Source organism: Phocoena sinus, chromosome 7, assembly GCF_008692025.1.
Source record: "Phocoena sinus isolate mPhoSin1 chromosome 7, mPhoSin1.pri, whole genome shotgun sequence".
NCBI lineage: Eukaryota > Metazoa > Chordata > Mammalia > Artiodactyla > Phocoenidae > Phocoena > Phocoena sinus.
In genome coordinates, this window is record NC_045769.1 from 49,622,279 (window position 1) to 49,645,412 (window position 23,134).

Genomic DNA, 23,134 nt, shown 5'->3' on the forward strand with positions numbered 1-23,134 from the left:
TACTACCAAGATATATCTCCTCACCCAGGCCTTATTTGTGACCTCTAAATCTGTGTATCTAACTACATGCCTGAAATATTTGTGAAAAGTACTTCTTGTTCAACATGTTTAAAAACACACTTATAATATTTATAATATTTATATCACTAGCTCTTTTGCCAGTGAGTGGTATTCATACTTGTACATGCTATAAGAGAGTAATTTAGGAGCATTCTCAGCACATCTTTTGATTTCATTCCTCACATACCATTTATTATACATCCTGTTGATTTTGTTTAGTATATGTATCTTAAAGCTGTACACATCTCTCAGAACATGTTCTTTTAATCCAAGCCATTTTAGCTTAGACTGCTGCAATTGCCCCTTAGCTGCTATGTCTGCATCCATTACTGTACCCTCCTCATGCTATCTTTCCCAACACTGAGCTGAATCAATATTTTCAAAATGCAATTAGATTGTTTGCTCAGTTCACCTTCATAAGGAAACCCATATCTTGCTTTTTCTCGACTTATGCACTGCTATTGTCTCATCTCCACCAACTCCTCACCAAGACCTCAATCTCTAGTCATAGTGGTTTTCCTCCAGTTTCTTAAAGATGCTGAGCTTCCTCTCTCCAAAAGTCACATGCCCATTCTGTTTTCTCTGACTGAATCCCACATTCCTTACATTCCACACTAGATCCATTCCCCATTGCACATGCTCTCATTCTGCTTGTACCTTTCCTTCATGGCACTTAAGATAGTTTGCAGTGATAAGTATTATGGGTTGAATTGTGTTCTCCAAAAAGATATGTTGAAGTCCTAACTCTCAGTATCTCAGAATGACCTTATTTGGAAATAGGGTCTTTGTAGATGTAATTATTTAAGACGATTAAGATGGAATAGGTTGGGCTTTTAATCCAATAATGACCTGTGTTTTCATAAGAAAAGAAGCAAAGACACCCAGGGAGAATGTCAGTTGAAGACAGAGACATATACACAGAGAGACAAAGACATCACATGAAGATGAAGGCAGATATTGAAGTTCTGCTGCCACAAGCCAAGGAATGCCTGAAGCTACATGAGCTAGAAGAGGCAAGGAAGAGCCGTCCCCTAGAGATTCAGAGGGAGCATGGCTTTGCCAATATCTTGATTTCCTACTTCTAGCCTTGAACTGTGAGAGAATAAACTCTGTTGTTATAAGTCACCCAGTTTGTGGTTCTGTGTTATGGCAGTTCAAGGGACCTAATACAACACACTTAGTGATCAACACCTACCTTTCCTGCTAGACCATAAGTTTCACGAGGGCAGAGAACTTGTGTGCTTTTAGTCACTATTTCTAGCACCTAACCCACAATAGGTACGTATAACTTAAGCCACATAAAACACTTGTCAATATTTGGTTTCAATACAAAATATATAAAATTCTCAGTGCTTTCTGAAAGCAACTTAAACACTGATTTAATAATACTTTATGTACTATTGAAATTGACATAAAAACCAAAATAAGTTTGATATACTCCAAAGTATATAAAATATAAATCAGTTTTAATAAATAGAGTGAAATTTTACTGAAGGAGGGGGGCAGGTTTTTCATTCAGCATTTTACATATAATTTTAAATGTTATATTAATATTCAGTGCAAAGTTGAGGTTCCTATTGGTGTAGAGAATTTATCTCAATAGGATCCATTTTTCCAGGTCCTGATGCAGTGCTCAGCACATTGTAAGGTTTAAATCTGACTCAATCTCTAATGACTATTCAAATAGCATTTCAAAAGGACACAATCAGAAAACCATAAATTAACGCTGTGGGGAAAGATGTACTTCACAAGAATAGAAAGACTGCCTATCTCATGACATAATATAAATATGCAGTAATGAAAAATAGATTAAAACTACAAATAGTATACTTATTTCCAGATCTGCTATTATCACTGCACTCTATCAATAAACTTGACATGTGAGAGACAGGCTCCCATAGCGAATATGAGTTCTTGCTCTGGAGACAGATTACCTGAATTTGAATGACACTTATAAGTCAGATAAAAATCAGAATACCTTCCAAACAGGGTTGCTGTGAAGATTAAATGTGTTAATTCAAACAAATTGCTTGGAAATGTGTCTAGAACATACTATGTATAAACTGATGCTTAATTATAAAACTACAGGGGACATCAAGTGTGTGATGTTTCAAAACGTCCAAGCCAAAAAATTTTTCAGTCTTTCTTTAAAAATTATATTGTCCTTGGCTATAATAAAATTTTTCATTTCATTCAACTCTTTTCCTTATACTAATCCAGTCTCTGAATTTGTTTGATAGCACAATCCTATTAACAAAAGACTTTCAAGCTAATATACCAATACAAACATGCATTTCTACATAGTATAAAACATTATAAAAACATTTTGAAATGAGATAATCACAAACATAAAGATTATTTTTCATATTTCTACTTGTTCCCTATAAAGTATATTGCACACTTTCTAGGGTGCATGCACCCCACTTTAGAGACCACTGTATCAGACAGTTCTAGAAGCAAAGAACCAAGTCTTTAAATTGCCTGCCATTGTATTAATAGTGCCTAGTACAGAATCTGATACATAGAGGTAATCAATATGTATTACAGGAATATAGAAATAAATGAATACATGTACCTCAGAGCAGATAAATAGTCTTTCAGGCATCACACATAATTATCTAGAAACTAAGTCTTAGTTAATTAGACAGAATAATTAGACAGGAACTTGGTCTTCAAATCCTAAATCCAATTCTCTTTGACTTATGTCAACTTGTCCATCTAGAAATATAGATGAAAGATATACAATTTATGCAAATATATGGACAATGTAATTATTAATGTAAATGCTGATAATGGAAAATAATGTGTCACTGAGATTAATATATAAATTTATAAGGTATTTTACCAGAAAATTGTCAGCATTCTAAATTTTGATCCTAAGTACCTAAATATTTAAAAAAATTATCTGATAGTGTTAAAAATAGAAAGAAAAATATTTAATCTGGAAAGTAGCTTTTCTAAATGATTCTAAATAAAATTAGACATGGAAAAAAATGTCTGGGGAAATAGAACAAAACTTCAAGAGTATTTTATATGTGTATGTATGATATTTACTTTCCAATTTTTCTAAAATTTCAAAATTGACAGAAATTAATAGCAGTGTGTATTTGTCTGTTCCTTCTGTCTATGTCATTATCTATTATCTACCTACTTATATGCCAATCATCTATTCATTGTTCTTGATAACTAGAGATTAAATTTATAGAAAAATTAAATCCATTAAAATCCAAATACTCAATTGTGAAATCAATGACAACTATCGTCTTTTTAAATATTTACTATAATTAAAAATAATAGTCTACCCTTTTCCTTGGATTCTGAAATTATAAAAATATCTGTAGGGTGTTCATGTTTGTAGCTAACGAAATTGATCAAGTAATTATAACACTTTTTATCTTACCAATAATTACAACTCCTCTCTGCAGAATGTCTATTATATCTCTTATTTTATTTACTATTTGTTGTCTTCCATTTGAAATTCTGTTTTCCTATCTCTCCACTTAAGATGTCGTCATCCTCTCCTTGAGGATGACTTTCAACTGGCTCAAGCAAGGAGAATAGGTGTGATTCCACACCCTGATGACTAAGCAACTACTAGAGAAGAAAGGGAAAATCCTCAGATCGTGTTACTACCCTGCTTAATTCATATTTGATGAATAAATACATGAGTGCATTTGCAAATTTTTAATGAGAGATAATTGTTCAAATAAAAATCAAATCACTTAGCTTCCTATCTACTGGTAAAACACAACCTTATTTTCATAGATAGTCTTCCTTCCAGTGAAAATCATAGCTTGTCCCTTTCTCTTTTTTTGTGAATCAATTTGCAAAACTAGCAATTTTTTAACAGAAAATAAAGCAATGTATTTTCCTTTATATTTGTAGAGATCTCTGTCACACAGTTTGTCCCTCTGAATTTGTATTAAAGTTAATGAATTCTAAATTCATTGTGTACAATATTTGGCATGCAAGATAGATATCAGGGTTTATAGACAATAGCTCAACAAATTATGATTAAATGTGATTATTCTGTTCTTCAAATGTTTCTATACAAACTGTCTTTAATAGTTTGTATTTTTAATTTAGCAGAGTAAGTATTCACTACTGATTCTCCAACAAACCTATATAATTATGTGATATAAAATTAAAATTTATAATATAAAAGCTACAATATATGCTCCCCTGGGAATACTTGTATACTTACTTTTGGAAATGTATATTTGATTTCTAATTTGAGATATCTTTGTTATTATGTATAGATTTAATCATAAACAGTTTTAAAGGTAGAATGTAGAATATGTATTTTGCAAATAATATATAAAATTGGCATTGTATACTTAACTGACCTTTCAGTTATAGTATTCTTTGTAAAACAGAAGTGCTTATAGCATTACTGTTATAAAAGTTTATATAAATAGCTACCACTTATTGTGGTTGTGACTGTAACACAACTTAAGACAAAATTAGGCTGAACCACTCATAAGCTTTTATAATCTCTGGCAAGATCCATAGATTCTCTTCAACTTTTCATAAGTAAAATGGAGGTAATAATGGTACCTGCCTGATTAAAAATCATATGCTTTTTATATTACAAATACATATTTATATAAAAATGAACTTAAAAGAAATGTGATGTAGGGATATGCTATTATCTTGTGAGTCTCCACTCTAAGGATACTACTTATTATCAGTTTTACTTCTAGCCATACAGTTTTTGTTTCTAGCTTCTGTTTTGTAATGAACTAGGTTGACTTGCTTTATTCTCTATATCAAAAAGTTATTATAATGTTTTCTCAGCATAAAGACATCGTTAATCTTTAAAAATGTTCCTATTCTCTTCAGATCCCAGATACCCCAGAAGAGCTTATAACAACATTTAATTTGAAAACACACACACACACACAGTTTAGTTAGTCTTGGACCAAATAGGTGAGGATTGAGTAGAAAGTTCTTTACAAATCATACCAAAGGGCCACTCAGAGGCTCCTTTCTGTTCACACATCACAGAGTACTTTTCTCATTGCCCTTCCCATCCCCTGTTCCTCTCCTCTGCAGCATGCCAGCAATTAAGGGAAAATAAATTTAGAAGCACCAGCATTTCACCAAAAAATATATTAAAAGGCTTCAGATCCTTTCATTTTCTTGTACTCTCCCTGAAAATAATCTTCTGAGAAAGATGGGAAGATAACCTACACATTATGAACTGCCTAAAGCTGAAAGCCAACCCTCTACAAATGTGTGCTGCAAAGCCCAGCAATTAGAAAATGTACAGCTTCTCTTATCTTATTCCTATACATGAAAAACCCAATAATACAGGCTGGAAAACGATGGTGCTCTTTCAGCTATAAATGACTTGCAAATAATTTATTATCTGCTTTAGTTTGAAAACTTTTATTACTCTTAATAGTTAGTAAAGAGAAGATTGCAAACACTAGGAATGAAAAAAGTTGGGGGTAGAAATTGCAAAGTGAATTGAAAGTATAAAAAAATCTTAAGCCCTGAATTTTACTAAAACCATATCTTTTACTAAATAATCTCTTTTCTTCTGCCTTTGTGCGCTATATAATATATATAAAAACAAAAACATACCATCTGACACTTAAATTATTTAATCTAATTAACTAGCTTCTGTTCAGTTACCTATGAGAAGAAAAAGGAACATGAAATTGTCTTCATTGAACACAATTTATAAGCAAACAAATGGACAATAATGAAAATTAAAACAATTAGAGAGATGAAAGAAAAAAGCATTATTGAGAATAAAACCATGATATTTGGGGGAAATAGTTAAGAATTTATATATAGATTTCCTAATTCTGAATCTCTATAACTGGGCATAGTCATATATTTACTCTAGGATATGAGAATGAGGTGTTCATTATTTCTGTGCTAAACGAAATGGAATAGACATGGACATACATATGTTAAATCTCAGTGTTCGTATCCATTTAGATCTACAGTGTTCACAAGACAGCTATGAATCAAAAACAACACAGATGGCCTTGATAAGTTCTAAAAACTAAGTCTTCTTATTTGTAAATGGTAATTGTAATAGTACCAAATTAAAGAGTTTCTGAAATAATTAAATGAAATATTTTATATAAGTTTTAGCACTAGACCTGAGAGAATAAGTGCTCAAAAATTGAAAACTTTCATTAAATGAGTTGATTTCTTCTTAGGATTTGAAAATATAATTTGAAAACATGTTTTAGATAAGATTAATCATAGATATTGAGATGATTTATCAAAACTATATTAAATAACTGACTCAATCACACAACAGCAATTATAAAAATTGATTCTGATGGTATCATAATCACATTACAAATAAAAATTCTAAACAATGATAAACATGGATTACAAGTATGAAATCCCATACATGTAAGCAATAACTTAAGAATACCTATGTAAAATTTAGAAATAAAATATGTAATTGAATTTGAATCTCAAAGGTAATTGAGGTATATCATCTGATTTAATAAGAATGTAATTATGATATATGATTTTATTTATAAATCCAAGCTATCAATGTTAAATCTTTGATATACTTTTCATAAAAGTACATAGTATCACCCTGCATTTCATAAAGCTATTTACCTTTACATCTTTTATTTTGTACCTGATGTTTATCTGTTTACTAGCTCAACCATTTGCTTTGCTACTCAACACAATGATTAAAAAAACAGCATACATGGAAAACTATTAAATACTATGAAATGCATTATTACCACTACTTTCTACAAGAATTAATATATTCAAAGCATGGTTGAAAAGGAAATCGGCTAAGTTAACTAAATTGTCTCATGAGGCTGAACCTAGAACTAGAATTTTTTCTGCTTATGACATAAAGTCTTACATTTTCATTCCTTCTATAGATGTTGTACTCTATTAAATTTTAAGATTACATCCGTTAATTATTTTCCAACTAAACTTTTATTCTAATTTCATTTTCCTTTACAATGAAACAAATGCATTTTTGCTAGCTTTCCAGAGGATCTATTTGAGGGCAGGGGTGGGATGAGGCGGACTGTTGGCAGAGAACCTAAGAAAGGATGAGAACAGGGCCTCATCTCTCATACTAAGTATGAATGTGTGACATCCGAACATCCTTCTGGAACAAGACCATTGATACCAAGCCAGATGCAGTTTACCTTAGAACAGTGAGAGTCATCTGGTGGCTCTTAGGAAAGCTAGATTCCTGGACCTAACCATTGATATTAAGATTTAGTAGCTATGAAGTGAAGTCCAGGATTTTGTTATTTTCTAAATCTTCAGGTGATAATTATGATCATCTAGTTTGGTATCTGTATGCCAGAGAACTTCAGTTTTCCTACATAGGATAAACTAGGCAATCCACTCATAGGCCATATATAGATGCTAAATTGTATGATCAATCCTCTGGACTATTTTTCTTTGGAATCCCTAAAGCACCTATACTCCCTATTATTCATTTGGCATCTCTCATGTTCTGTCTGAGAAGCACAAGTCCATGTATTGGCTTTGAAAAGGAGGAAGGACAAGTCTTCTTTAAGTATCAGTAATGGAAAAAATAATAACTTTAATTATGTGCCAGTCACTGAAGTAGAGAATTCCCTTATATTATTTTATGCTTGGAGCAATCCTGTTCACATGTACCCATTCCAAAGCATTTCAGCAGAAATTATGTATAATTTATGTAATATGTTTAAAATAACACTTGGTGTATAGCAGGAACTAAATGAATTACAATTTTTGTTATCTGTAGATATAGATATAGAAACAGAACATGGGAGGTTAAATAACTGGCCCAGGTTACAAAGCCAGAATTTAAACCTAGGTCTCTCTAGTTCCAGAGGCTGAACCCCTTCCATAAAAAAGAAGGAGAGGGGGCTTCCCTGGTGGCGCAGTGGTTGAGAGTCCGCCTGCCGATGCAGGGGACACGGGTTCGTGCCCCGGTCTGGGAAGATCCCACATGCCGCGGAGCGGCTGGGCCCGTGAGCCATGGCCGCTGAGCCTGCGCGTCCGGAGCCTGTCCTCCGCAACGGGAGAGGCCACAACAGTGAGAGGCCCGCGTAACGCATAAAAAAAAAAAAAAAAAAAAAGAAGGAGAATGATGGGAAGCAAAGGAGAGAGTGAAACACTGTCAAAATTATCTAGATGTAAAACCCAGCAAAACGTTTCACATCCTTGGGAAAAAAAACTGCAGTTCTACAGTTGTCCTAATTCTAGTCAGGCTTCTCAGCTAAAAATAACCAAAATTAACTCATTAAATGAAGCATAAAATACATTTATTGGAAGAGTATTAGGTAGCTGACAGATTCAAAGGTGACCCTGTTGAATGAGGCTTGTCGAGGAACCAAAACTGGCAATGCTTGGGCAAAATTCTGCCACTAAAATAGTCAACTTGGAACAATGCAGCTGGCTCTTCAGCCCCAGGAACTTTTCACTGACAAGACTTGGCTGGTATGTGGCCAGTGGAAACTCACTGTGGCTCCCTTCACCTCTTCACTGTACTGCAGCTGCCTCAAGCCATCTCCAATTGACCCTGTGCCTTTGCATCCTCCTGCCTCTGAATATCCCTTCTTCCACGATGTGGCTAAACTCAAACTGCCAAAAGGTGGGGAGAAAGAATAACTACATTTCTTTTATCACTGCGTATAATAGGACTTAGGGTTGTTGAAAAAAGAGCAAAGTAGCACATTAAGCACATCATCCGTAGATACCATTCTCATAAGAATCAACAAATTCTAAAGGAATGTAGGTTTTAAGACAGGATAGACAACGGGGAATCAATTCAGGCAGATTCCTGTCACTCCGGAGGTTTCTGTATTTAGCAGAATGCCCATATAGATTACCATCCAAATCAGAATAACTCTAAGAGTTAAAGGCGGTACCATGCCAGGACAACAACCTAAACTGGGATTATCCCAGGCAAACCCGAATGTACCATCATCTAATTATTTAAATTGATACACATTCTTATATTAGCTTATATTCTTCTTTACTGATCAAGAAGAACTAATGATCTTTCTTTCCCTCTCTTCCTTCCTTCCTTTTTCCTTTCTCTCTCTCTCTCTCTCTCTCTCTCTCTCTCTCTCTCTCTCTCTCTCTCTCTCTCCTCTATTTATTTTTAATTCCTAGGATTGTGGCCATACAGTGGAACTTTGACCACTGAGTTGCTTCAGATTTCTCAAAATCTTACCAGTATTATTTTCAGATCTCTGATATTATATTCAGTGGCTGAGATAGGGGGAAGAGGAGTTCTTAATTGCTTTTCAAATAAATAATTGTTTTGCTCTCTGGACATGGCCAGAACTACTAGTAGAATTCTATGTACTTCCTGAGAAACAAACATGCAGACAGGCTGAAACTGGAAAAACAATATGCTCTCTGATTTTCTAGACTACAGTGGGGGTGTAGCAAGATAGTAGTTAGAGAGAGAGAAAGAGGAAGAGAAGGAAGGGGGGGAGGCGGAGGGTGGGGTGGGACAGAGAGAGACAGACAGAGAGAGAGAGAGAGCATACCTGTACATAACTTTGCTGTGTGTGTACATGTCTATTTTGCCTGTGTCCAAGAATAGATATTGTACTTATTTTATGTAGGGTACTGAGAGAAAAGAGAGAAGAATTTCTCACATGACCTATAGTTTCTGTAGTTGACATAATTGTATTGGCACTTTATTAATAAGTCAAAATAGTTGGCATGTTTAATGCCTAGAAGGTGAATAATTACTCAGACTATAGCATATCTGAACTTAATTACTGATATAGTATTTTAATTATAGTAATTTAACATTATAAGTAAACAATATCTTCTGTCTCTAGTTTTTTTCTTACATCATCAAATTATGCTTACAGCTATGCTAGGCACTGTACAAAGGGGATCAATTTGTTTTGATTCATTAGTATTGTTATTATTACTATTACTACTATTTACTTCACTAACCCTTTACTGTGGAATAATATGGTAACATATTGTCTTAAATGTGGCTCTCCAGGACAGCATATGTACCATGAAACATCTGAAATTTTATTAATATTATTCTACCTAGAAAAAGCCTTGTGAGTTTTTGAATAGTAGCATGTATCATAATATCAACTCCTCTAAGTCCTGATCCATAGAAAATTGCATCTTTCATGTTGTATCAATAATTTCACAGTGATTAGTAACACAAGCAGAACAGTCTGTGTTATTTTATGTAATGTGTGCATTTTCCCTAAGAAATCTAATCCCAATTTCTATGGAGGAAATTCCATTAAATTTTAATAGAACTGGGAAATCTGAGTCTCAGATATTTTTTAACTATTCTGTAATATCTATCACATGTGGCAATCATGAAAATAAGGGTTAGATTTCACAATTTCACATATTTTTTATTTTGCGTTATAGCTATTCTTGTTTTAACAAATGGTCATCATCATCCACTTTTATTTTGCTTAATAATGTAGTCCATGAAAATGTCAATAAAATTTAATTATAAATTAACTATGACAATTATAAAATAACTATGACATAAATTGGGCATTAGGAATCATAAATCTGGGGCTTCCATGCTAGCGCAGTGGTTGAGAGTCCGCCTGCCGATGCAGGGGACACGGGTTCATGCCCCGGTCCGGGAAGATCCCACATGCCGCGCAGCGGCTGGGCCCGTGAGCCATGGCCACTGAGCCTGCACGTTCAGAGCCTGTGCTCTGCAACCGGAGAGGCTACAACAGTGAGAGGCCCACGTACAGCAAAAAAAAAAAAAAAAAAAAAATCATAAATCTAGTATGTTGAAAGTACTCAGAAGAAACCAAAATATCCACTTCAAGAGTGAAAACTGATACTTTTACAGCCAAGAGTGATAATCTAGTAAGGCATGGTTACACACTAACTCTCTGCTACCTCCATATTACTATACGTATCACATGTGACTGAGGTAGAGAATGGCCAAGAATAATTACTTGGGGAAGTACACAGATAAAGTATATAGCAAATATATCACATCTATTTTGCATTTCCATATTGATTTCTTGGTCAGTAAAATTTTAAAGTGACTTTTAGTTAGTAAAACTGTGGTAACCCTATAGTTGACAAATTTATTAATGCATGATTATTTACTATAGCTGTGTATACGAGAGCAAGAGGAAATGTTATGCCGCCCCCTAGTGTAAATATTAATTTTGTAATACCAGACCTGCAGTGATCCAAGACATTGCAAGGGAATCACAGCTACTAAAATCATTCTTGAAGAGAATTAAAAGAAATTCTAAGCTTTCCTAAACAGCCAGCTTCCTAGAAGTACAGAGTATAGTTCCACAAACTTTATGAGACAAAAGAATGTCTTATATCTTAAGGTTTCCATAAGATTTTCATTTCTTTATCTACTGTAATAACTAGGGCCCAATCCCTCCTCTAAGGGAGGAGATTTTATGAATCTTGGGTAGAGATAAATATGTAAGGAGTGCCATGGGTAAACAGGAAAACAAAAAGGAAACGTTGATATTGCTCAACACTAAAAGTGTCCAAATTATGTAAACTTATACATATTGAATAGATGAGATTCTAGATATGAATGTTCCAGTATAAAATATTGTCAATAGCTACCCTTATTTATTGGGAGTTTATTAGGGTCAAACCTTGTGCAAATTACTTTACTTGCACATCTCACTTGATGTGCAAAACTGTTTTCTAGGTAGGTATTATGTATCACCTCCATTTAAGGATAATATAACTGATAGAAAGGTGAACTTGACCAAGGTCATAAAGCTAGTGACCAGTTGTGGTAGACTTCTCTTGTCTGATCAGTTACCTCTTTCTCTTACTAACATAACACTGATTTTATTGAGCTTAGCAACGTGCCTGGCTTAATTAATCATGTTCCCATTCTTCCCTGCACTTAGGAGTGGTCCTATGACACAACTCCAGCAGAAGAGTTATAAGCAACACTGTTGAGTGGGATTTCTTAAAAAAAAAAAAAAAAAAAAAAAAGACCATTCAACTTTTTGTCCTTCCTCTTTACTCATTTTTTCTAGCTTAGAATGTAGATGTGATGGCTGGAGCACTAACCACCTTACAACTGTAGGAAAAATAAAATCAGAGTCTTTAGTCTTGACCTTACCGAGCCACTTAATGTCAAAAAATATCTAGTTGCATATTTCTGTTACACTAAAAATTTGATATAAAATATTATATAGGTACAGAGTTGATATTTGGGATCCTGGTTACAAAAAGTTTTACTCACTATTGATACAGAGGTCTGTTTAGGATTTGGGCTCAGGTCCATCTGGTTATAAAGTGCGCTTTCAACCACTGTGTAAGTATGACAGTAAATATTTTGATAAAGGCATGCTAAACTGGATGCAAGAACACAATCTTGGAGTGAAAGTAGTTATTCTCTTCCCTACTATGAAGGAACTTTGTCTCATTTCAGCAAAGAGAGGTGATTTGCTAAATATCAGCTTTTGAAGGAAGTACCACAAAGATTACGGTATTTCTGCTGACACTTCCTTGGAAGCCACTAGACCATGTCACTTGAGACCTTTCATTAAACGAGGAGAGAATCCATATTTTATCCCATCTTTCTGTCCTTGACCACTTGTAAGTAAAATCATTTAGTTCAAACCGCTCATCATTAAATCCCTTCCTTCTTTGTAACTGGCCTCACTTCCTCCTCAGTTACTTATTGTCCAAAACTTCCCTGCCTTCCATAATCCAAAGTGTTTGGCAATTTCCTAAATTCTCTCCAAACAAAATTTGCTTGCTCCACATCAAATTCTTTAAGTGTTTCCTATCTGAAGGACACAAACAAGGCAATTTGGATGGGTTAACCTTTGAATCACTGTTAATACACTGACCTTCCCCACCTGCTCCCCCACCCCCAGGGGCTGAATATGGGAGGAAATCTGTGCACCAGAACTAACCATGCCCCTCTGGCATGATAATTCAGCAAAGGTCAGGAGAAAGCTCTCAGGCTCACAATAGGGTTGTGCATAATTCAGTCTCATAGGAGGCGTCTAAGATGATCCCAAGAACTCTGAGCACTCCCCCGCAAGACTCCTCCTCTCTGTCGTGGTTCACCACTCCACTGCTACCACTGCCTGCACTGGGATTATCGGAACCAGTTTTATACTACCCTGCATCCAATGTCAGTTGCCACAGGAAGTCCAGAATTCCCAAATTTTTCTTCATTTTCTGGACTTCGATCTCCATGAGATTATGTTACAACCTCTTTTATGACAAAATTCTCTATATTCCTACATGTCCTAAAACACTTGGACTGTGCCTTGAATTCAGAAATGTCCCTTATCAATGAGATCTCTATAGCTTTAGACTTTTTGTTGAAGTTTTACTTCAGCATTTTGCACCAACTGAAGTTTGTCTCTCTTGAAAAGCCTTTCCCCTGTATCTCTCTCAAGAGATGGGAGACTGTTTTATCTCCCCAGAGTCCTCATAAGAATGTGCCAGTGCAGGGCACATGTCTTCCATGCTCCACTTTGGTAATCTTCAACCATTCTCCTTCCCTCCCTCATCCCTAAGACTCCCCGGCTTTGGGTCTCATTTCCTTGAAATTCTCTGATGGTCTTGCCTCCCTTTTCTTTGCAACCATCCATGTCATATCTGAGAAAGAAAAAATCAGCCCCTGGGAACTGTCAGCTACGAACTTGTCTAGATCAAAAAGTAAGGTATGGGGCTTCCCTGGTGGCGCAGTGGGTGAGAATCCGCCTGCTGCAGGGGACACGGGTTCGAGCCCTGGTCCAGAAAGATCCCACATGTCACAGAGCAACGAAGCCTCTGCCCCACAACTACTGAAGCCCACACGCCTAGAACCCATGAGCCACAAGTACTGAGCCCGTGTGCCACAACTACTGAAGCCTGAGAGCCTAGAGCCCGTGCTACGCAACAAGAGAAGCCACCGCAATGAGAAGCCCACACACCGCAACGGAGAGTACTCCCTGCTCACCGCAACTAGAGAAAGCCCATGTACAGCAATGAAGACCCAATGTAGCCAGAAATAAAATAAATAGGAAAAAAAAGTAAGGTATGGTTCTGTTATCAAAGATAAACAGTTTCACAGTCCCCTAACATCGGACAAGGTCATTGATGAGCATGAAGGAAGCAGGAAAAAACAAGACCACTTCACAGTCATGTTTGGGGACCGACAAAAACAAACCTACTGTTTTTGTTATGAAACATCCCCATCTGCCAGCCAACATGAGCAAAAGCTGCTTCTCTACCAACTACAGCTTTGCCCCCACTCCGTTCCTCTTGCCTCCTAGAGAAAGAGCACTAAAATAACCAATTGTAGAATGGCCCTCCTTTCTCACAGGATAATCCAGAATAAAACAATGTTTCAATAAACTCCACAAAATCACCTTACACAATCCCAAAACCTATAAAACTCTCCCTTATTTCCTCTTCATGATATGCATCAAGGTGTGCAGTTTATCTTGTTCCAACAAGTACGAATAGGTCCAACTTGGTTCAACTAGAGCTCTGTTCCTGGTGGTTTCTGGCTGGTGGTTACTGACACCATTCTGTGCATTTTTCATGAAAACATTTTTGTTTTGTAAAATTTAAGTCCTTAATTTTACATAGCCACCCATTAAAGCCAACTTTCTTAAATTTGGGTTACCAAATTGTACACTTTTGATATTAAGTTTAAAAATATTTTCTCTCATTTAAAGATAGCCTGATTTTCTTCAAGTACAATAAATGCATGTATGATTAGCTATTGGAGCTGAACAGAAAAGAATAACTATATTTTACAGTTTTATAAAAGTTTTTTGGGGAGGATCCAGGGAGATTGATTGAGAGATACATAGTAATCCAGGCAAATATTTAAAATAAAGTTATTATACATTCCTTTATAAAACAACAAAAACATTCCACATTAAGGTTTATAAATTTTAACCCTAAATAGTTTAACAATGTCAATTTCACCTATTTCCAATTAAATCCAATTGGAATTAGATATGATTTATATTTCAAATATTGAGTTTTCTTATTGTAAAAGAGATGTAATAACATCCTCAGTGTACTGTTTGGGGTCTAGATCAACAGAACCAACAGGAGAGCTGGAGAGAGAATTGGGGTGGTGGTGGGGGAGGCAGGTGGAATACATGGAGAGGAAGGGAGAGAGGGAGGAAAAGAGAGTTTTAAGGAATTGGGGATTGACTCTGATTGTGGGTTTGTGGGGCTTCTGTAGGACAGGTCAGTAGGCTAGAAACTCAGGACAGGGTTTGATGCTACAGTCATGAGGCAGAATTTCTTCTTCACCAAGAAATCTGTTTTTGCTCTTACAGTCTTTCAACTGATGGCATGAGATCCATCCACATTATAGACAGTAATCTCCTTTACTTGAGGTCAACTGATTACAGACATTAACTATATCTACAAAATACCTTCAGAGCACCTAGATTAGTGTTTGTTTAAATAACTGGGTACTATTCTGGTTGACACATAAAACCAGTCATCACACTCAGCATAGCTCATTTTTCTAAAGCTATGCAAGTTAAAAGTGTTTTCTTATAATTTGAATATGGCACTGCCATCATAAACATTTAATACGTTAAATGTACTTACATTTAGAAAAGTACATAACTTTCTTCTAATGGTGCCAAACCATTATGAAAGAGTCCAGAGTACTACATCAGGTAATGGACTTTGTCATTTTGACAACTAGGATCGAGTTTTAATTATTTACTACCCCACTTTATATTATACTGTGCTAGGAAGTGTACTGTAATACATTTATAAAATTAATGAAACCTTGCTAGTTGAAAACAACATCATAATATTGTATATATGTTAATAATTTTCTCAGAGGCAAAGGATAATCTGATGAGATAAAACAGATCAAATGGTTTCAGGCTAAGATTTTTAGAGGATAGAATTAATAAAATTATTAATATTGTAGTTTGCAATATAAAAAAGTGAAAAATAAATATAAAAACTTCTTTATGAATTTTGGCTGCAGTATACCACAGATTAAAACTGCTATTCTTTTCTCTCTGGAAGGATTACTCAAACTCCTAATTACAACAATTGCCTACAACAGTAATATCTCAGTTAAACAGGATCGCTGAGAAAATTATTTCAACACTGTATTATGATTACATTTATTAAAAAGTATGATTTCCCCTATGTATAATACTTCCAAAAAACTATTTTCTAAGTATGTTACATGAACTAAACATGTTTACCAAAAGTATAAAGACTAAAATTACATTCAAAATTAATTTTTAAAAAGACCAAAAACAACAAGAAATTACTAAAAACACCTGTGGTCTGAGCGAAAGTCTGCAATTTTAAAATGCAAAAATGCATCATCCTCAAATCCACGTTTCTATATTATAATTATTATGATAGGTCATAACATACTAGATATATGATCTGGAAAATACTGTTAAGCAGTTCAACCAATACATAATAAACAGTATAGAAACATACAAATATGCAGAAAACTTTTTGGAAGACTACTGTCTATCTAAAAGTTGGTACCATGAAGGGTAGAATGACGAAAATGTTTCTGTCTCCCCGTATGTAAAATTTGGTTCTCGGACTAAACAAGAAGTGGAAAATTCAAGTGCCTTCATTGGTCAGGAAGGTATTATAAATAAGTGAAAACTTATATAACAGTAAAAAATAGTAAAGACAGTAGCAAACTGAAGTGTATTCCCCTTTGAATGGCATTGAAGCCCAAATACTTTAAAACACAGTGCACACTGAACAAACTACTTCTGCAACCTGAATTTGGTCCTGAATACAAATACAACTATATGAAACCTTTGGATTAGTGTTCTCCAACGCTCTTGTTGATCTGTATTTTCAGCAAAAACGTAATCGCAGTCATCAATAAACTAGAAAATATTGGTGCATAGTTGAAAAGGAAAGACAAGATAGTATGTCACTATTTGACTTTCAACTATCAAAAATAACTTAAATAATATTTGATAAACTTAAAAAGATATGTTAGAATCACGGATGTTACTTGACAATATTTGCCTTAAAATACTGCTTACATTTTCGAGTAGGTCATACTATCAGTATTTCAATCTTATTTTCCTTACTCCAATAATGTGTTCTGAAAACACACGTGTTGTAGTTTTGCTAGAATAAAAAACAAGTATAGCAAAGAATATATGTCACATTAAGTTCAGGAAAGTGAGACACAAGATGGTCTTTAATACTGAATGTATACTAATGTAAAAGAAACTTGGAAAAATATATAACTAATTACATGACCAAATTTTTAAAGTGGGGAAATTTAGCCATATATTATTCACCCTAACCCACCCTCACCCCTGACCTGTCTTGAGGATATTAATCTAACAATGAGAACATTTCAGCAGCACTAATTCAACAACTTGTTTCTCTAGTCTTATGCACAACCCTAAATGTGCCACATAAATGGGTTTCAGTGAGTGGAGAAACCTTTTAAATTATATACTGTAGGAGATAAAGAAATGTGTAAGGGAATGACATGAAAAATACTGTTATATTAGATAATGAAAATTAGAACAAAAGTCCATATAGTATATTTCAAAGACCTACCTAATTTTAGTGAGTTCCTGTATACACAAAGGAAAAAACCCATAATTTTTTCATACTTTCAATATGAATACATATGAAAATATCTTGAGTGACAAGAAACCTGCAAACTTGTCAAAATATGTGAATATTTTTTCAACATATTCAAAATGAATGGCGCATCCATGAACACATCTTAACATAATATTCAGTGCATAATACTTAGCACAAAGCCTGTGGTGCCTAGAATAGTGCTTTGCAATTAAAGCATCTCAATAAATCTGAATGAACTAAATAACAAATATGTTGATAACTGATTAATAAATCAATACATCTTTTCTTGCCAAACCTGGTACTTAATATGTTGGAAATGGAGGACAGCCTTCAGGAACAGGGCTTAGGCAAGACAAAAATTATTGATGTTTGCCTATTGGAGGATAAGAAATAAAATAAATTTGAATTCAAATTATTCTGTGAGTCTGGCCCTATTTCTCCACAACTAAAGCCAAGTGGAAAAGTAGAGTGTCTTCAAACAATAGATGACACCAATACCATCTCTTTATCAGTATCCATATTATCATACCAATTTCTATGGATTCCCTAATTTAGTATATAAATTATAAAAGAAATATGTCTAGAGTCAGGAAATCTGCATTATAATATTGACTTACTGCCTGACCTCAAATCAGCACTCCTTCTTTCTGAATTTCATAGTCTTTAAACAGACATAATACTCTTGTGAAATATAAAAATGCTGACCAACTAACAGAAGTAATAAACAAATTAGTAATGATTTCCAAAGTTCCACAAACTCCAAATTCCATATAAAAAGTGATTAAATATATATTTAAATTCTGCATTAAAGTATATATATTTTAATATTTTGTATTAAAACTTTAAAAATATATAATTAGGACAAAAAAACTTTTGTGGATCAACTGCAAAACATAAATATAACAAAATGTCTTTATCTAATAAACAGATGCATACACAATGGTGGTTTGGGATAATCAAAAGAAAAACAATAAGAATACATGGATTGTAAACTTTATTCATTGTCATTAAACCACGTAACTTATTCAGACATATTCTGGAGCACTAATAAAATATTAGCTTATTTCTTATTCCATGGAATTAAAGCTATATCACACATATGATGCTATTTATAACAGAAATCATTACAAGTAGAGTGAACTTTCTCTTTGATGGTAAGACCTTGCAAAATGGAGATTTGCGTATTTTCAGTTAAAATTGTGAAAAGGAATATATTTAAAAGCCCAAGAATAGGATCAAGATTATCAATAGGCTTAATCTTTAAGTATGCTTAAAATTTTATTGTGTGAGAGACATAATATGATCTATGGAAAGGTCTGTACATTTTGATAATATCCTCAGTATGAGTAGCAGGATTACATTCTGGATTTAGGACTAAAGCAATTAACCAAGGTCAGTAAACAATGAGTTTTACTCTGTAAGTAAATTTATTCTATAGGTAACTTCTAATTCTTGAAAGAACACTGTATTAACAGTTATAGCCTATCTTAAATCAGTTCAAAAATTTTAAAGCCTAGAAAATAATGTTTTAAAAATATGAATTTAAAAAATGTTCAGAATATCCATTAGTTATCTAGTGGTTGAAAACTAATTGGAATTTCTTTGGAAAAATCCCTCAATGGATTTTATGTTTTAAGTTGTGCTTTCCCGAAATAAGAAAAAAAAACAAAAAAAACACTCATTAAAATTTTTTTAACTTAATACACATTTCAAAATGCAAAAATGTGATGATGTCTTCAAAGGCAAAGTTCACAATATGTCAAAATCAAATAGACAAGAAAGTAAAAAAGATCTCATAATTACTACTCTATAAAAATGGGATTAAAAACATGACAACCATAAATCCTTACTTGAAAATATTCAAATTGTGGAATATATATATTTTTAAGATAATATTTGTGTTTCTTATTAAGGTTGCTATTTCTGAGAAGTTTCAGGTTCAGTTTTCTGTTTTTAGCTTATAGTAAGTTTTAGCTTATAATAAATCTTCACAGCATCCTACTTGCTGTAAAAAATACATTTTTAGATAAGTATAGAAAATTATTTAATTAAAAAATTCATTTATGAATATATTTAGAATCTCTTCTGTTATAGACAGGTATAAATCTCATTCTCTTCAATAACAAAATCATCAAAAGACATAGAAAAGCCACACATGACATATATTACTTTTTAAAGTAATAGTTTCAAATATAGTGGAACCATATATGAAAAATCTACATCATTTCAGTCGGTGTAAATCTCTTGCACAGGAAACACTAACTTGGGCAGTTTGTAAACACAATCTTGAAGGATTAGCTATGAAGTCCCTATAAGTCCTTTTACCATAAATAAAATAGGATAGGAACTATTTCTAAGCCTTTTTATCCCAGTTTGTTGCTTCTGACATTTGCATATATTTAGATTTATTCATCTCATTTAGGTAGCTGCTCTTTAACACCTATTTTAATTTGAAGATTAAACTGGCAGATCTACAGTTTAACCTACCTTTTGTCAATATGAGTGATAAAGAACTAATCAACTTCAAACCGACAACAAACATCAGCTTAAGCAAGTTCAATCATTTATGGAAGCCCAAGGTTGACTTAAGAACCAAGATTACCAGAATTTTAACAAGTTGAGGTTTGGCAAATAAATGTTTTTTTCTATGAACTTTATTCTGTGGCTTTATTACCTACACCATTATTATAACTATGGGGATGAGATCTTGTTCAGTCAATAAGTTTGCCTTTTCTCATAAGTGAAACTTGATTTAAAAAACAAACCAGTGCACACTTTTTTCAAAATGAAGTGCTTCCCCTCCCCCAAATTACCTTCACATATAGTTGACTTCTCTAAGTCTAGCCAGAACACTTTCCATAATTACCTTAGCCTGTGCCTATTGCTCTGTATAGTACTCCACTAAGGAAGACCACAGAAGAGTATTTTCTTTGATCAACAACAACAGTAAACAATCTTATCCAGGACAATAATAAAAGCGATAAATTAACCCTACTTCTTTGAATATTAAATGAGCTGAGAGGAAGATGTCCAAGAGATTCAAGGGAAAAAAGAAAATAATCAAATGAATCACATCAATGTCAGAATTCACCTAAAACTTCAGAAGAGAACTTTTCATTCTTGGAAGACAGATGCACAGCACATTTAGAAAAAAATTTATGTAGAATCATATTTTAAGATATATAAAGAAAATAGATGAAGAATACTGTATTTACTTTTGGACTAATTGACTCTGTCCTTAAACTTCTACTCTACCTATTCAGAGCTCAGTAATCACTTTGTTAAAAGGGGGGCACGGGGTGCTGCTTGCTAATAGACCCAGACTTTAGTGATGCATACATTTGCATATTACCACCTTACTTGGCTCTACTCTGTTTGCAGTACTTAGCCTAATGAGCCTTCTCTCTACTTCCCTTTTTCGTTATTGGGTGTATAGTTCTCAGGAGATACCAAGACTTGGGAGTCAGTTCTGCAGGGAGGTTTTGTAGCTAAGAGGGTATATGAAAGAAAAAGTAAGGGCCATCACCCTGTACTATCTCAATGCTCATCACATCTTTCACCAGTCAGGAGTCCTTTTCCTACTAGAATGCTGAAAGAGAAGCTCGGTGGTCCAGTGAGAACCTCCCAGGACTGCACGGGCTCTGTTTGTCTAGCACGTTTTTCCTTGTGGCTCTGACTGTGTCAGAGTGCTCACCCGTCACACTTATCTCCAACCTCTGAGTGAATAACTTAAAGCTGACGGCATGGGGTTCTGAAGTCACTCAGTTAAGCTTTGTACTGACAACTTCTCACTAGAGAAGTTTGCTGCCAGTCCTTCCTGAGACAGCTGAAACACAAACTCCTTCTGAGACCATCACTCAGTCCCGCCACTTGCCCCGCACCACCAGTCACATGGCCCCCGCCTCCACGAGAGGCACCCACATCCTCATTACCTTCAGCTTCCTAAAGCGACAGAGGCTATAGGGTCACTTGGGGTTGGGGTTATTTTCTTTTCTTTCTTAAGAAGAGATCCTGTTGACATAATTTGTTTCGAATAAAGAGAAACCGTGGTAATCTTCACCAGGACGGAGTGAGTTGGAGGGTCCCGAGCGTTGGGAAAGTGTCAACCAAAGCCATGGATCTCAGCTTCCCTGAGATTCCTACCTTTTTCTACACCAAATTCTCACCCCACGCTCACAAGACAAATAAATGAATATATTATAAACCAAATTGAATTGTGACACCCCCAAAACCCTCACAATAACCTCAATCCTCCAAATGTCCTCTTAAACAGGAAACAGAGAGACAGAGAGAGAGAGGAAAACAGAAGCGATTACCAGAGTTTTGTTCCCGTTCTTGCTGAGAGGGCCCCGGAAAACTCCCTTTATGTTGCGAAAGTGTCCGTTGCTGAGATGCGTGGAGCTGATGACAATGTAGTAACACTCCATGGAGCAGCCGCCGCCTCCTCCACCGCAGCCGCCGCTTCCAGGCACCCCGCGCCAGCAGCCGCAGCGCGCCGGGGCCCGGGGAGGTTGGGCTAGGGACCCGCCGCCAGGGCGAACCGCCGCCTCTCTCGCACGCCCGCCGGAGACGGGATCACTACGCGCCTCTGCCGTGCGCGCCGAGGTTCCTCCGCCTCCGCATGCTTGCCGCGCTGTCCGTCTCAGCTGTGTTTCTCTCCTAATGCGCCTTAGGGCGATTCGCCCCGCGGGAGGATCCCGGGCTAGGAGGGGCCGGCCAGGCAGCCAGGAGCGGAGCGCGAGTCAATGCCGGCTGCGCGGCCGAGCGGAGCCGGGCAGCGGGAGCCGCCCGAGCGGCAGCGGCGGTGGCGGCGGCGGCGGCAGCAGCATCCCCCGCTCTCGGTGCCAGCACTCGGAGTTGCTGCTGCTGGCAGGCATGAGTGTTATTATATTGAGCGGCGTTGCCGGTCCATTGCACTGAGCCAATGGCAGGGAGCCACTGGGCTGATACTGAGAGCTGTCAGAGGAGTACATCTGTCACCCGCGGCCTCCCTCCGCCCTCCCCCGCCGCCGCCGGGACCCACGGCAGCGCCGGTCTGGGCGCGAGTGGGAGCGCGCGGCGAGCGGGACGCCCCCCAGCGCAGCGCCGCGGCGGCAGAGGGCCAGGGACTCGAAGGCCACCGCGGGCGGGCGACAGAGCGGCCCGAGACCGAGAAGTGGGAGACTCCTGTAAGGTGGGGGCGGAGGGGAAAATGTAGAGACACGGAGATTTCTTGCCTAGCAGTCAGGGAAGGAGGAGGGGACGATGGGGGGGGGGGGGGGGCGGTAAATAAATTAATAATTCAGCACGAAAAGCCAACCGCTTGCAACTGCCGCGTATCCAGGCAGGTGCCAGCTGCTTCTCTGTTGAGATAGTTACTACCCATTGCGTTTAGCTTATTTGATCTTATTTATTTTTAATGTGGTTTTAGTATGGAGGCTGGATTCTGTTCCGAATCTTAGAGGAAGAAAATGTTCCTCCACCCACCACCCATTTGTAGAGATCATAAAGGTTTGTGTTGATAGTTTGGGGGGCGGGGAGGGGTAGTTGT

The 23,134-nt window shown here is 36.0% G+C and overlaps 1 protein-coding gene across 1 annotated transcript in view; it reads right to left on the reverse strand.

Moving 5' to 3' along the window:
- ZNF804A (zinc finger protein 804A) overlaps window positions 1–22,463 on the reverse strand; it is a 321,658-nt gene extending 299,195 nt beyond the window's left edge. Inside the window, exon 1 of the mRNA XM_032636537.1 lies at window positions 21,921–22,463. Coding sequence (XP_032492428.1) covers window positions 21,921–22,031 — 111 coding nt within the window. The 5' untranslated portion in view covers window positions 22,032–22,463. The remainder of the gene's footprint in view (window positions 1–21,920) is intronic.
- Between the last annotated feature and the right edge of the window lie 671 nt (window positions 22,464–23,134).